At 44.4% G+C, this 13,523-nt stretch overlaps 1 protein-coding gene across 1 annotated transcript in view; it reads right to left on the reverse strand.

Moving 5' to 3' along the window:
• RHBDL3 (rhomboid like 3) overlaps positions 1-13,523 on the reverse strand; it is a 73,101-nt gene that overhangs the window by 8,830 nt on the left and 50,748 nt on the right. The window contains exons 5-9 of the mRNA XM_056341677.1: positions 11,928-12,152; positions 11,063-11,211; positions 5,826-5,938; positions 3,043-3,143; positions 18-78 (exon numbers count right to left, since the gene is read on the reverse strand). Coding sequence (XP_056197652.1) covers positions 18-78; positions 3,043-3,143; positions 5,826-5,938; positions 11,063-11,211; positions 11,928-12,152 — 649 coding nt within the window. The remainder of the gene's footprint in view (positions 1-17; positions 79-3,042; positions 3,144-5,825; positions 5,939-11,062; positions 11,212-11,927; positions 12,153-13,523) is intronic.

Here is a 13,523-nt window from a genome sequence, read left to right on the forward strand (position 1 = left end):
GTGTGCATCATACTTACTACAGATCAAGGCAACAGCCATGCGCAGCAGTTTGAATTGGCACTTCATTCCTGACCAGTTCTGGAAAAAGAGACAAGAAAAACAAAGTGATGCTGCATGCAAACCTGGAGGGATTTTAGATTCAGGTCTATGCTGGAAGAGCATCAAGGACAACCATTCCTTGCAACAAGCCCCTTTCGTTGCCTTTGCCACCTGGCTGCGAACGCTCCACTCACCACACCAAACCCAGATCTGTCAATCCCAGAGGACATAACCATAAAGGACATATTGCAGACATGTTCAAGTTACAGACTTGCCTGGCAGTCTTACTGACTTTCCTTGCCTGAGCCCCAGCTGGTGTGGTGTGGTCCTTGGCTGGCCTTGCCATCCTCCGTTCTTCAGATAGACTAATTTGTAACATGTTAGTATGATGTTTCACCTCAAATTCTGACTTCTGAAAATATGTGAATTTACCTACCCTGCAAAACCCTGTTGTATTAGGCCACATCAAACAGAAGTATCTTAACTAGTACCTAGCATTCAACACAAGCAGCATTCTGGTTAACATCACAGAGCTCATCATGGTTCACTTGGAGGCCAAACACTGTCACCTGTCAGGCAATTTTTCAGTGCATTCAAGCCCTACTGTGCTTTTCCAGCACTACTGCCTGTTACCTTGGGCTCCCTGAAATTCTGCAACTCAGAACTGCTTGGCAGAGCACACACAGATAATAAAGATCTCAATAAAAGCATACCAAGGAAACAGTGCGTAAGAAAGCCTGGATTTGGACTCCTCTGTCTTCAGGCTTGGTCATTAATCCATATAGTGGAATAAGAATCTCTGAATGATAGTCAGAAATCCTGGGAGAAATGTTTAAATTCCTCCTTTTCCACTTGCACAAAATTTCCAAGCAGAAAAAGAGATCATGTTCTGGGGAACTCAGATGTATGACAACATTATTATTAGGTGACTAAGTGAAATTTTGCCTGTTGAAAGCAGTATGAGATACCAAGCTAGCCAAGTGTCTTGTGAAGAACTCCCTGTTCATCACACTGAAGTAATAAAAAAATGCTTGTAAACTCTTCAACCTATCTTTAATGGCACCCAGTATCTTTCCAGCCTGCTGAAGAAATATTCTGCAATACATATTACATATACTCAAGTTATATGTGGGATCTGTCTGTAAATCCCTTCTGTGACTGCAAAAATGCAATCTCTACACAATAAGCAACTCATTTTCTCTCTCCACAGAGACGCCTAACCCAGTCAGAAGGCTCTGAACTCGATTAATACTGTGCTGCTTCCTTCAGTTTTAATTTCTATGTAGCTGTTTTGAATTCCTCCCCTCACGCTTTTCCTTAGGGTGATGTGCTTTATTGCTTCCCCCTGTTGGTTATTTTATGTATTTATTTCCAATAGTATTTATTTGTACAAGCAGGAATGTTTTCATTTCCTCTGGACCCTCCCCACAACAGTCCCTCCTCTTCCCAGCACATTCAAAGCAGCTGTGCAAGACTCTGTGCTTTACCAGCAAACAGCCAACATGTCTTTCAGCATGTGGAAGCATCACATCTAGATACTAATTGAGCAGAGAGAGAAGAGAGGGAAAGAAAAGGAAAAAACCTCCACCAGAATGGAAAAGGTAGTAATTTCAGACAAGAAGAGAGACAGCAGATATTGGAGAAATATAGATGCTAAGAGCAATGAGTAGTAAAATGTTTTAAGAAGTCTGGGAGGGTAACTGATGAAGACACTCCACACACATCTGCCAGAGCCTCTTCCTTTTCTAAAGCAAACCAAAATTTCCTCCAGTGTCCCCCTCTGACCCTGTGAATCCCTGTGTGAAGAAACCCTGTGTCTGCATTACCACCCTGCAAGACAGAGGAAACTCTCTCCTGCTTCTGTTGGCCCAACGGCAGGGAACACAAATCATACTGAAAGTGACTGTATACAGGGAGGCATTTTCCCATATATACACCTATATATACCACATACACCCTGTGGTATAGAGGTAGCCCCTTTATTCCCTATCTCTCTGCCAGCCATTCAACTGTCTTAACTTAGACAACAGCCCCCAGCTCATTCATGCTCCAAAAAGCTTGAAGACAGCAAAGGAGACCTATTTTGCTCAGGAAATCACTCGCTTTCCCTGCTTCCACCTGCTATAAAGGCTGCCTGGAGCAGCACCATGTCGCAGCCCGCTGACTTCACTGCATACAAGCGTAAATAAAAGGTTTTCTTTTAGGCTGGAAACCACACACGTAGGTTTCCCAGCACCCATTTAACAGACCTTCTGTCTCTACTGCAGCTGACCTGCATTATCTTCCCACTCATACCCAGGGGAGGACACATTACCATCATTTTTATGGTTACTCTGCTCTGATATTGCTGGTACAGGACGGACATGCAACCCCGTACCACCTCGCTCAGCAAAGCCATTTTTGCCAGCTTAGCAGTCACATAGGCAGATATGCGGGGCTTTGCCACCACCTAGCTGAGGACCTTGGATGAGCTCCCGTTTCCAGGTCTTAGAGGAATGACAATGCTGGTATTTACTGACTGACCTTCCTAAAGTACTTCATTAGGTGAAAAGGCAAAAAGATCATCACTGGTATGCCAGGGCTCAGCTTCAGTCTGGGTTTTACAAATGGTGATAAGGAATATTCTGCACACAAATGCACAAAATACTAAATTTCCTTAGGTACCCACTAACATTACATAGCACAGACAGACAGAAACACTCTGCAACTTCTGCCAAGCCAGTCAGCTCCTTGTTTTCCAAACATTTGTCAGCCTGTGCAAGGAGAGCTGATAGCACAGAGTACTGATAAATCTTGGATTACCAGCATCTTTGGCTTGCCACTCATCAGGGTACCAAGCCACCAACTGCAGTGTCACATTTCCATTCCAGGACCGCACCACTGAGACGAGACTCAACTGGGGCAAACTCTGAATGGCCAACAGTTGAGCCGGGCCCTATTTCCAATCCCGTTGGGCCACCAGACCTGGCTCATTTCCAAAGAGGTTAGACTCTGGGTACTCACCATGACTATATTGGCCAAGTGAGCTGAGACAAGAGCATACACGCCTCCAGAGGAGCCCACCACAGGTGCAGTCATATCAGCTACTGACACTGCCAAGGACCCTGGGAGAGAGAACAAGGGTTTGTGACAATTGCCAGCCAAATAAACACCCTCTTTCCTACCCTACTTCCCTGCTACTGCCTGTTTTGTGCTAATTGCTGCAGGTCAGTAATATACAAAGAGAAGCCGGGGCCAGGGGTGGGGGGTATTGATTTGTGAAGCTAACTCAGTCCTGTAGAACTGCCAAGACAGAGACTGATCGATTCTTCTGCACCTAACTTTAAAAGCAGCCAAGCAAGGCAGCAATGTATCCTCAAACCTATGCTGCAAAAAGGCACTTACACCCTGATTAAAATAACAAGGAAGCAGGAGACAAATGTCTGTGTCTTGTTCCTCACCTGAAGATAAAATGGAAGTAGCTCCCATGCTGGCAAGACAAATATTTGCACATTGAGAAGGAACTGGGGACTTGTAACTTAGCACAGGCCTCCGATCAAAGCACAGCCTGTTATAAAACTTCCAAGTAATACTAGCTAAAAATAACCTGGATGGAGGCAGTAAACACAAGATAGCAAAATGACAGGTCAATCACATAAAAGCACCACTAATAACAATACATCCAAACAGACACTGCTTCTCCTTATCCCAGATGGAGGCTTGGATCTTCTCAAAGCTTCTTTCATTGCAAACTTTAGGAGGAATTTAAGAGAGAGACAAAGGCAGACTTGGTGTCACAAGGCAGGGATAATGACAATCTTTGTGACCAGTGTGAATTGGAAAAAGACCCATGGCAAATCTTGAGAGCGACCTCAGTAATGCAGAATGTAACAAACTTCTTTGCTAATTGCTCAGCTTCTGGTCAAGAAAGTGCAAGGTTCCACCAGCCAGCTCTGCTGGCAGCTCCCTCCTTCACTGTATGGCCCTGAGACTTCTCAGACCTTAAACGCTGCCATTACGGAAAAAGTTAATGAGAAGTTAAGAAAGAAGCAATGAGCACTTGCAGTTAAGTCCCCAGACACTGCACAGAGTCTTTCAATCTCGGCCTCAACATGCTTTCTTAGTAAAGCCAGACAAATGAAGAAAAAAACTTCATAAAAATAGGGAGTGGCCATTGCAGCCCGTGTCTACGTTTTACTGTTTATTCCTGATTTAGGAGCTGTGTTATCTTTATATTGCCAGATCCTCAACATAAGTATGCCTCTTCCTCTCTCTCCTGGCACATGTCAAAGAATAAAGTATGCTTAATAATTGGCTAACAATTCAAACAGGTAAAGGTATCATGGGATGCTTTTCTGTGTGGGGCTGTCTGATCACATTTGTAGTTCCATCCTGCATTAAGAAGGGAAGTTTTCCCTTTCCATTTGGCACTGTCTTCCACAATTTATATGTCGTAAAGTGTGAAAGGCAAGCCTATGAGGATTTGGCAGCTTCTCTGAGAAAAAAATGGGATCATCTGTGTAGCAAAAATGAACCAATAGTGTTAGGTGGGCTAGTAAGCCTCACTCAGGCGCTGGCTACAAGCCTCCAGAGCTCTGGCATTCAGCCCAGCCCAACACCCAGTAAAACCTGCCTCTGGCCCTGCAGACCCTGCCGGCAAGGCCATGGCCACAGGACTGTGAGGCAGCCAGCAACCTGCAGTGCTTGCCTAGGCTCAACTGCAGCAGATTCAACGGTCACTTGCTTCGCTTACCTGGCACAGATGTGCTGCTGTGTGTATTTACACATATATAAATGAAGCCCTAGTGTTCGGTAGATGGATCTACGCAGAAAAACTTATGTTTGGAAAGTTGCAGACTGGGGACCTCTTTAGTTAGTGTTTATTAAAATAACAGGCAAGGGACAGTGGAGCTTGTCTGCTAACTCCCTTCTCTGCATTAAATAGTGTGATGTTTGTACCGTGCCTAGTCCTGTGTCCTAGTCCCATTATTCTTTCCACAGCCTCTCTCCCGGAACGTAGGATTTATTAGCACCCATTTTACAAAAGCTTTTGCTGCTCATTACAGAAAAAATAAAATTATGTAGCTGGGAAAAAAATCCACTACCACAAATCTTGATCTAAGACAGTCAGTCATTGTCTGAGTTCCACTGTGAAGCTCTTAGCTGTTCTCACACTCTCCTCCTGTTTTAATTAGATGTTGATCTATTGTCAGCTAACTTCCATCACCTCCAAACTGCTGGAAATGCCAAACATAAATAAAAGCAATACAGCATAAACTAAAAATCAACCAAACCCCATGACTTTATGATTAAATTAATTTCCAGATTTCTGTGCACTGTTCACAACTTACAACCAAGTACTTCTTGCTTACTCAGGCTGTTGAAAGCAGACAGCACAGGACAAATGCAGTAAGAACTGGCACAGGACCTGGGGAAAAAAAATCCCCAACACTCTTCGTGCAGGGATGCCTGTGATGCCACCTTTCCTCTAAGTCTCTGTGAGACACAATAGGAAAGGAACAGCATGACCTCCACATTCAGAAAGACCATCTAAAGAAAGGCTATTTTAAAGTAACAGGTTCTTGGTGCTTTTTTAGCAGGTCTCCAAAACACAGAGCCCATGGCTAGTTAAAAATGTCAAGCTGTAGCATATTTCCCACTTCTAGCCTCCAAAAGAATTTCAACACACAGATCAGTGACTGCTCTTCTCCTACACCCAAATATCACAAAACATTTCTCCTACGCAAGTCAGCAACAGACCATTTTCAGATGCTTCTCCATCTGGGGCATCCAAAGGCATCACCTACCTGCCACAACTCCAGCAACGTACACAAAGCTGATCCTCGCAGCTCCATGCACCATTTCCAGGGGAATCCCAACCAAGAGCTGAAGGACAACATTGAGTCCAAGGTGTTCTATCCTGCGGCAAGGAAAAACAACAGTTGTCCTCTTTTCTAACTCTTTGTCTCCCTTTTCTACGCTTGAGAGAGAGATATCTTGGAAAGGAAATCAAGCGGCACCTGCTTCGTAAAAGTAGATTGTAACACTGGGTTCAGGAACAATGGTTCCTGAAAAAATCAGACTGAGAGCTGTGATGTTTCTTCCCTCCTTGCTGCTTTTTCATTATCTTTTTCATATCACCCAGGTCCCTTCAGCCAAAGACCACATAGCATGTTTGGTTCTTAGTGAAACTTTTTTTTTTCTTTTTTCTTCTTTTTTTTTTTTTCTCTGTTTGTTTGTTTGAAGTTAAATGACTTGTCCAAAAAAGCAGCAAGATGGCAGCAGAGCCTGGAATAGAAGCTAGAACTTGACCTGCCTCTTTCCTCTCCCCTCCTAATGAAACAGCCTTTCCCTGCACATATTACACTGCCATGATGGGGAGAGGATATTAAATCAAGAGCACGGTAAGCCTAGCTGTCCCAAGAGAGCTGCCGTTTCCTTGTGACACGTAATGCCACTTCACTGTTTGTGCTATCTGACCCTCACCCTTTACACTATGCCTACTCCAATATGATCATAGAATCAGAGAATCACATAGGTTGGAAAAGACTTTTGAGATCAAGTCCCACCATAATACCAGCACTCCCAAGGCCACCACTGAACCATGTCCCTAAGCACCACATCTACGTGCATTTTAAATACCTCCAGGGTAGTGAATTCCACCATCTCCCTGGGCAGCCTGTTCCAATGCTTCACCACCCTTTCCATGAAGAAATTTTTCTTAATATCCAATCTAAACCTCCCTAGTGCAACTTGAGGCATTTCTTCTTGTCCTGTTACTTGTTATCTGGGAGAAGTGACCGACCCCCACCTGTCTACAGCCTCCTTTCAGGTAGTTGAAGAGAGCAATAATAAGGTACCCCCTGAGCCTCCTTTTCTCCAGGCTAAACGCCCCCAGTTCCCTCAGCCGTTCCTCAGAAGACTTGTGCTCCAGACCCTTCCCCAGCTTTGCTGGCCTTTCTCTGAACACGCTCCAGCACCTCAACATCTTTCTTCTAGCAAGGGACCCAAAACTGAACACAGGATTTGAGATGCAGCCTCACCAGTGCCAAGTACAGAGGGATGATCGCTGCCCTGGTCCTGCTGGCCACGCTGTTTCAGATACAAGCCAGGATGCTACTGGCCTTCTTGGCCACCTGGGCACACTGCTGGCCCACGTTCAGCTGGCCATCAACCAGCACCCCCAGGTCCTTTTCCTCCAGGCAGCTGATCATGGTCAGAATGGGAAGCAGAGGGCATTTTTATCTCTGGTTAGGTGCCTAGTGAGACACAAGGTGCATTCACTGAAGCTCTTTATTCACTGACCCTTGTTCCCATCAGTCAACAGCAAAACTCCTGAACACGATGGGAAAAGCTGGGCTGAGATTAGACTTGTAGAAAATCTTGCTGTTCACATTGTGCAGGACCACTTCCAACCTAGAGGCAGAGAGTGGGACAGCCAAGATGTACATATTTGATAAAGACTCCGCTGCAGCAGTTTTCTCCTACGCTCAATCAATAGTTTCAAACTCAGTTCTTTGTTGCTCTAATCAACAGTACTTAACAAAACCGTCTCACCACTTTTCAAAGCTTTATACAAATATTTACTCGTGCCTTTGCCATCTGCAGGATCTTCCAGTGAGGTAACAACAGCGCCAGGCCCCTGAACTGTGCTAGTGTCTGACATTTACCCTGGGGTCACAGGGCTGTGACCTTGCTGAATGGCAACTTCACACCGCACCCAGGGGTACACTGTTTTGTGCATGAAGAGCGCCTGAGTCTGCTTGAAAAGCAGGTGGACCTAAACCGCACAGCAGTACCCTTAACACAGAAGGCTAGCATCTTTTGGGGGAAAGCAGCTAATGCACTGAAAATCTACATCCTATTTTACAGAAAAAGGATTGCTTGCAGACAGACACTACCAATCTTTGGTTTATATGCATTTTCCCTGTTTTGGTCTTTGTGTTACCATAGCAATTTCCCATATACATCAGAGAAAAACACTGATGGTGAGATGCAGTAATGACAGAACAGTCTCACAAATAAGAATTTAAAGTTGGACCAGAAAAAACTGCTAGAAATGATACTGCAGGAAACAGTCCTTTCCAGATATCTTAATGGGTTTGTTTCCACTGAATTTCTCTCCAAGGATAAATTTCTCTCCTGTATGAGACGCTCAGCATGCAATTTGTCATCATGGGAAACCACTGCATGTAACTTGAGCGTTATTTTATTACCTTGCTCAAGACTTTTGAAGCCACTGGACATGGGCATATTTTTGTACTTGTTCTGATCCCGCACGTTCACAGAACTTTGGAACAACCAGCAATGGTCAAACCGAGATCACAGAAGAGTCAAAGCTTCCAAGTGCCCTTTTACAGAGGGGAGGAAAGCAGCTTTGGCTGGCACACAGTCAACGTCACGAGGCGGCACCTGACATTTTCACACAAAGCACTGGGTCTTATTTTTCAAAGGAAGCTTTTGTAAGAGCTCAGCAAAGTTTATCCTAGACTCTAAAGTGACTGCTCTGATTCACAGCTGTTCTTAAAAAGACTTTCCAGGAGCAATCCCATTCACTTCTCCTCCCCATCACGCTAAGAGCTTTGAAGGCTCCACAGTCAATAAGCACCCATAAAATACAATTAGCCTTTGCCAGTGCTGAATGCGTCATTCTTGAAATGACAATTTCATTGATTTATTAAAGACTTTCTCCTTCCCCGAGACCCAACAAATGGGACTGAGCATCAATGCAAGTCATTAGTTATGGCAGTGTTGCAAATGCGTGGGCCCCAAATAATTAACGTCTGCTTTCCATGAAAGCAGAAGGGCAGAATTTACAACTTTGCCTGCCTTTTCAGCCCTTGACAAAGCTTCCTCCATCAGGACCAACACACACTCCATGCATTTTTGGAATCTTTCTAGAGGCACAGCCAGCCAAGCCTTAGCAACTGCTGTCTTCTTGGACACCTTCCGGCTGTCACTTGCTCTTCAAAAAAACCGACTGAGCGCACTAAATTAAGGAGCAGTCCACATTACCATTTTAAAGTCTCAGCTGGAAGCAGGATAACAATAGATCCCATGGCATTGTGTTGGCCTCTCATTTGAAAATGAGAGGAGAATGATGGGCTTCCACTAACAAACCTTATTACCTTTCCAAGATTTATCTGTTCTCCTGATATGAAAAGAGCTTAACACTCAGAAGTTAGCAATAAAGAAACATTTAGCCAAACTCCAGATACTTCAGATAAATCATGGGGTTTATTGCTCCAGCGGGACTCTCCATTGTTTTGAAGGCTATGTAGCTAAAGAACCTGGAATCCATCACAAAAATGATGAGTCTCCTGCACACCACCTTCCCCACTGTTCATCCCTCTGAGCCAGCTGCGGATGTGAAATAAACCTGAGATATTTTTCAGCCAGCAAGTGTGAAGAATGCCAGAGTACTGCCTGCTACAGGAAAGGGTGACCTTGCACAGGTTAGGAAAGCATGTCACAGGTGATACAGGAAGATATTTAAAGGCTGCAAAAATTGTCCTTGTGCAGGTGCTTTTCTTCAAATGTATCCCAAAGCAATCTGTGGTTACGTAAGTGATAAGTAGAACACCACCACCATCAGAAGAAAAACCCACATAAAAATTAGCTAACAGTCAAAATCAAGTGTTTGTTCCTTTTACAAGCCCAGTTTCCCCCATGTCCTCAGTGATGGAAATTTCCAGTTCTCATTTTACGTAACTAGCTTCACATCTAAGCCCAATAGTCTCCATTTGCAGATTGAAACCTATATACAATGAACTTTTTGGAAGGATTTAGCACAGAGTACAGATGCTGCCATGTTCAGCAGTTTCATCTATAAATCTTTTCCTACTCTCCCCTTGGGTGGAGTCTGTTCTTCCCACAGTTTTTATCCAGATATCTGGGGCACATCTTGTGCTTAGGGGCAATCACACGCCAACTTATTCCACGGCAGAGAAGAGACGTCAGTGTATCTTCCATCAGAGATGTGGAAAAAGGAAAAGATCAACTTGATTTTTTTGGCCTTTCATAGAACATTGCCTGATGGTAATATAGGCTTTCTATTTAAGACAAAGGGTCTTTATCCAGTTTCAAACTATAAACTACTGCTAAAAAGCTGGTTGCTGTGATTTTTCAATGACAGAATTAAAGAAAATTGCAATTATCTGCCAGGAATGTGTGAAGATAATGATCTGAGAAACTACTCAGAGGGGGTAGAGTGCTTTGTACAGGGATGAACTTTCTTGTGACACTCACTCATCACCATGGCATCACAAACATCACACAATTAAGTCTCTTTGAGTCTTGGGGGGACTAGTACAGTTAAGCAGCACAGAGTTAGAATCCCCACGCCTTGTATTCTCTTCCCAAGTCTGCTACATACCTCCCATGGGATGAAGGAGGATTCATTTTACTGTGCACCTTCATTTTGCATTTTGCATTAGATGGACCATTCTCTGTCCATCTGGTCAGTCGAGATATTCAACTCTTCAGGAACACTGGTGTTTGTACAATGTGTACAAAATGGGAGTTCAATCTTGACTCAGGCTTCTAGGCATTATCTCAGTCCCTACAGAAGGGACAACGTTACTAAGTGATGACATACCATAGGCACAGGGAATTTAATTGACTTTTCCAACCTCAACTAGGAAGTCTAGCAAGAATACACCATGTAGCTTCTAAATACCAGTCTAGCATCTTTGCAGACTTGTTCTACCACTTGCACAGCTCCTCTAGAGGAGCATTGAGCTTTGATACAGTGAGTTTTAGGAAGCACACACTGGGAAGTGCACAATAAGAAGAAAGTGTGGTCCCAATACTGCTGGGGAGAAGAGCAGCGTCTTTTAAGATCCTTATGTTGCCTCCTCCCTTCAGAGAGCTGCGAAGGTTTCCCCCTCACTGACCAGAACTCCACAACATCTTCAGATTCTTACAAGCAATTTAGAATTGATTTTTAAAAGCTTACTTCTGAGCTAAATCTGTCACTTCATCCTCCTCCTTCTCTCTGGGGAACCTTAATTGGGGGGAATCTCCGCAGCTTGTAAGTACTCACCCTGCATGCATGAATATGTAGGTTAGGTACCTCCAAGCCTGAGCACGGAGCTGAGGATGGTAAAGCAATGTGTTCTTCAGGTATAAGGGGTGGCTGACTTGCAGCACAAACCTGTCTAATACCACTCCGTTGTAAAGAAAAAAGGCAACCTAGAAGAGCAGGGAGAGTCCTTGGTTAGCAATGCTTTCCCTCACTGAAAAGCACTTTGTAGCTCAAAGTCATGGAGAAAAAAAGAGTCAAATGTACAATAATTTTTCTTCCATTTGACAGCTTCACATAGCATTAAAGCTCCCTGTTTTGAGGAACCTGCAACACATTGGTATAAGTCTATATGCAGCTTTCTGTAACAGATCAGCCACTGAGTCAGAGGAACTCAGCACCCTACTGATAGTAAGTACCATATCATATCCTTCTCTGTGCTTATTTGAGCACATTACTCAGCAACTGTGCAAAGATCTCATTTGGGCAACAGATGAACAGGTCAGAATATTTAACCTTTTCCGTCCTTTTTCTCTCCACTCACAGAACAGAGGTAACCATATATGAATTTTTCTTCTAATTCCATTACTTGAATTACCCGTTTCCCTAGACCTGTCCAGATTTTCACTCCTCAAAAAGTTTTGCTAGTTTTCCAAATTCTGTAGTTTCATCTACAAATTGTATCAATGACTAATAACCATGCTTGGAGACAGACAGGATCACAGTCTCCACTTACACACAGACATACAGGTAAGCCAAAATCATTATCAGCTTCATGCTTGTCCTTGTTTGGGTCTAAAGGAGTCCCACTCTAGCCCTCGTTCACGTCCCAGCAAAGCCTTTGGCAGGGTAAGGTGGGTTCCCAGAGAGAGGATAAGGTACTTGCCTCTACAATAGTGATGGTAATCATGAACCAGGGCGGAGGGCAGCAGGTATAGCTGTCGTAGTACCACTTGCGGTCTATCTCTCGTGGCAGGGTTTCATAGGCGACGTGCCGGATCAGCCTCTGCGAAAGGCTCAGCCCCGTTTCCTCCAGCAGCGCCTTGCTGCACAGCCTCCTGTTCCCCTGAAGGATGGCTTGGCGGAAACTATTTGACCTTTTGTTGCTCATCTGGGTAAAAAGAAAAGGAAGAAACCATGAGGACAAAGCAAGGTCTGGCACAACCATCCAGGAAGATTAGTGCCAGTCTGGCAGCACCAGATCCGGGCAGGCAGGAGAACCACCACCAGGCTGGAGCTTTAGGAACCAAGTCTCAGAATGATCACAGGGTGACCTACGTGGGGTGCAAGGAAAACCAGTACCACAGTCTGCTATGATGATGCCCATAAACGAGGTCAGGGCAGAGCTCTGGCAAGGCACAGCAGAGGTGGCTGATGCACCTGGCTGAGCCCTCTGGCCCATTCTCCAGCCTTCCATCCACTGTCTTCCTCACTGGTTATCACGATCCACATTCCCATGTCGTCCTTCCCTCAGCTCCTGCTTTGTCACACTTCCTTGCACCTGCCAGCTCGTGGGGCAGAAAATTTCTTCGATGTAGCAGCAGGTACATTAACAGCATCTAACCCTTGTGTTCTGATCCTTGTTGGCAGGAGCTGGCTCAGGGCAAAGAAAATATCCTTTTATGTAAAACAAAACTGCATGAGGAACAGCAACAAAACAACAAACAAAACCGGTGTACAGGCTGTTCTTAGCTGCTGTAAACTTACGAGAGAAGATAATTTCTTTTAAAACAGCTATCCTCAGAGGGGGCAGGTTTTGAGATAGTGCAGGCTTTGGAGGATACAGATAATGTGTATATACATTACCATCTGACATGCATAGAATTAGCTGTCTATCTTTTTGAACATACACTTTCTCAATTTGGATGCATAATTAAAGCAATTGCACTTGTAAATTAGGCAGATGGAATTTTACACTAAGCCTGCTTGGGGAAAAAAAAAAACAACCAAAAAAAAAAAAAAAGCAAGCAGAAAAAACCCCAAACAACCAGGTCTGAAAGAGCTTGCTCCAAGATTTGGATAATTGCTCATTAGCCCTGATGTCAAACAAACTTACTGCATTAGAGTCACTGTCTGTACTGACTGAATCTTTGGCAGGAAGGCATAAAAGGCTAACTATGCATAAAGACCGCTGCAGGGGGGGCATTTTACAGTAAAAGGCAGCAAAGCAAAAGTGACAGCCTGGTCCTTCCTCTGAAGGAACCGCTAACTGATCTCAGAAACCACCGGCATCTTCAGTCTCCCGGAACCAAGTAAGAGATGACAGTCAACAGTGTTGGCTTCCAGTTGTGTTGGATCACACTGGTTTCGGCTGATATCCCAAAGACAGCAAAGCCCAGAGCTTGTGCGCTCAGTGCCCAGGCAGCCGAGTAATTGTTCCAAGCTGGACCAAGCTGCTTAAAACACAGTAATCACTGCAGGGAGCCACCTCCTATTAATCACTGGAGGAAAGCGAAGGGGCCATCTGAGGTGATGGCACTGC

This window comes from Falco biarmicus, chromosome 1 (assembly GCF_023638135.1).
Source record: "Falco biarmicus isolate bFalBia1 chromosome 1, bFalBia1.pri, whole genome shotgun sequence".
Lineage (NCBI taxonomy): Eukaryota > Metazoa > Chordata > Aves > Falconiformes > Falconidae > Falco > Falco biarmicus.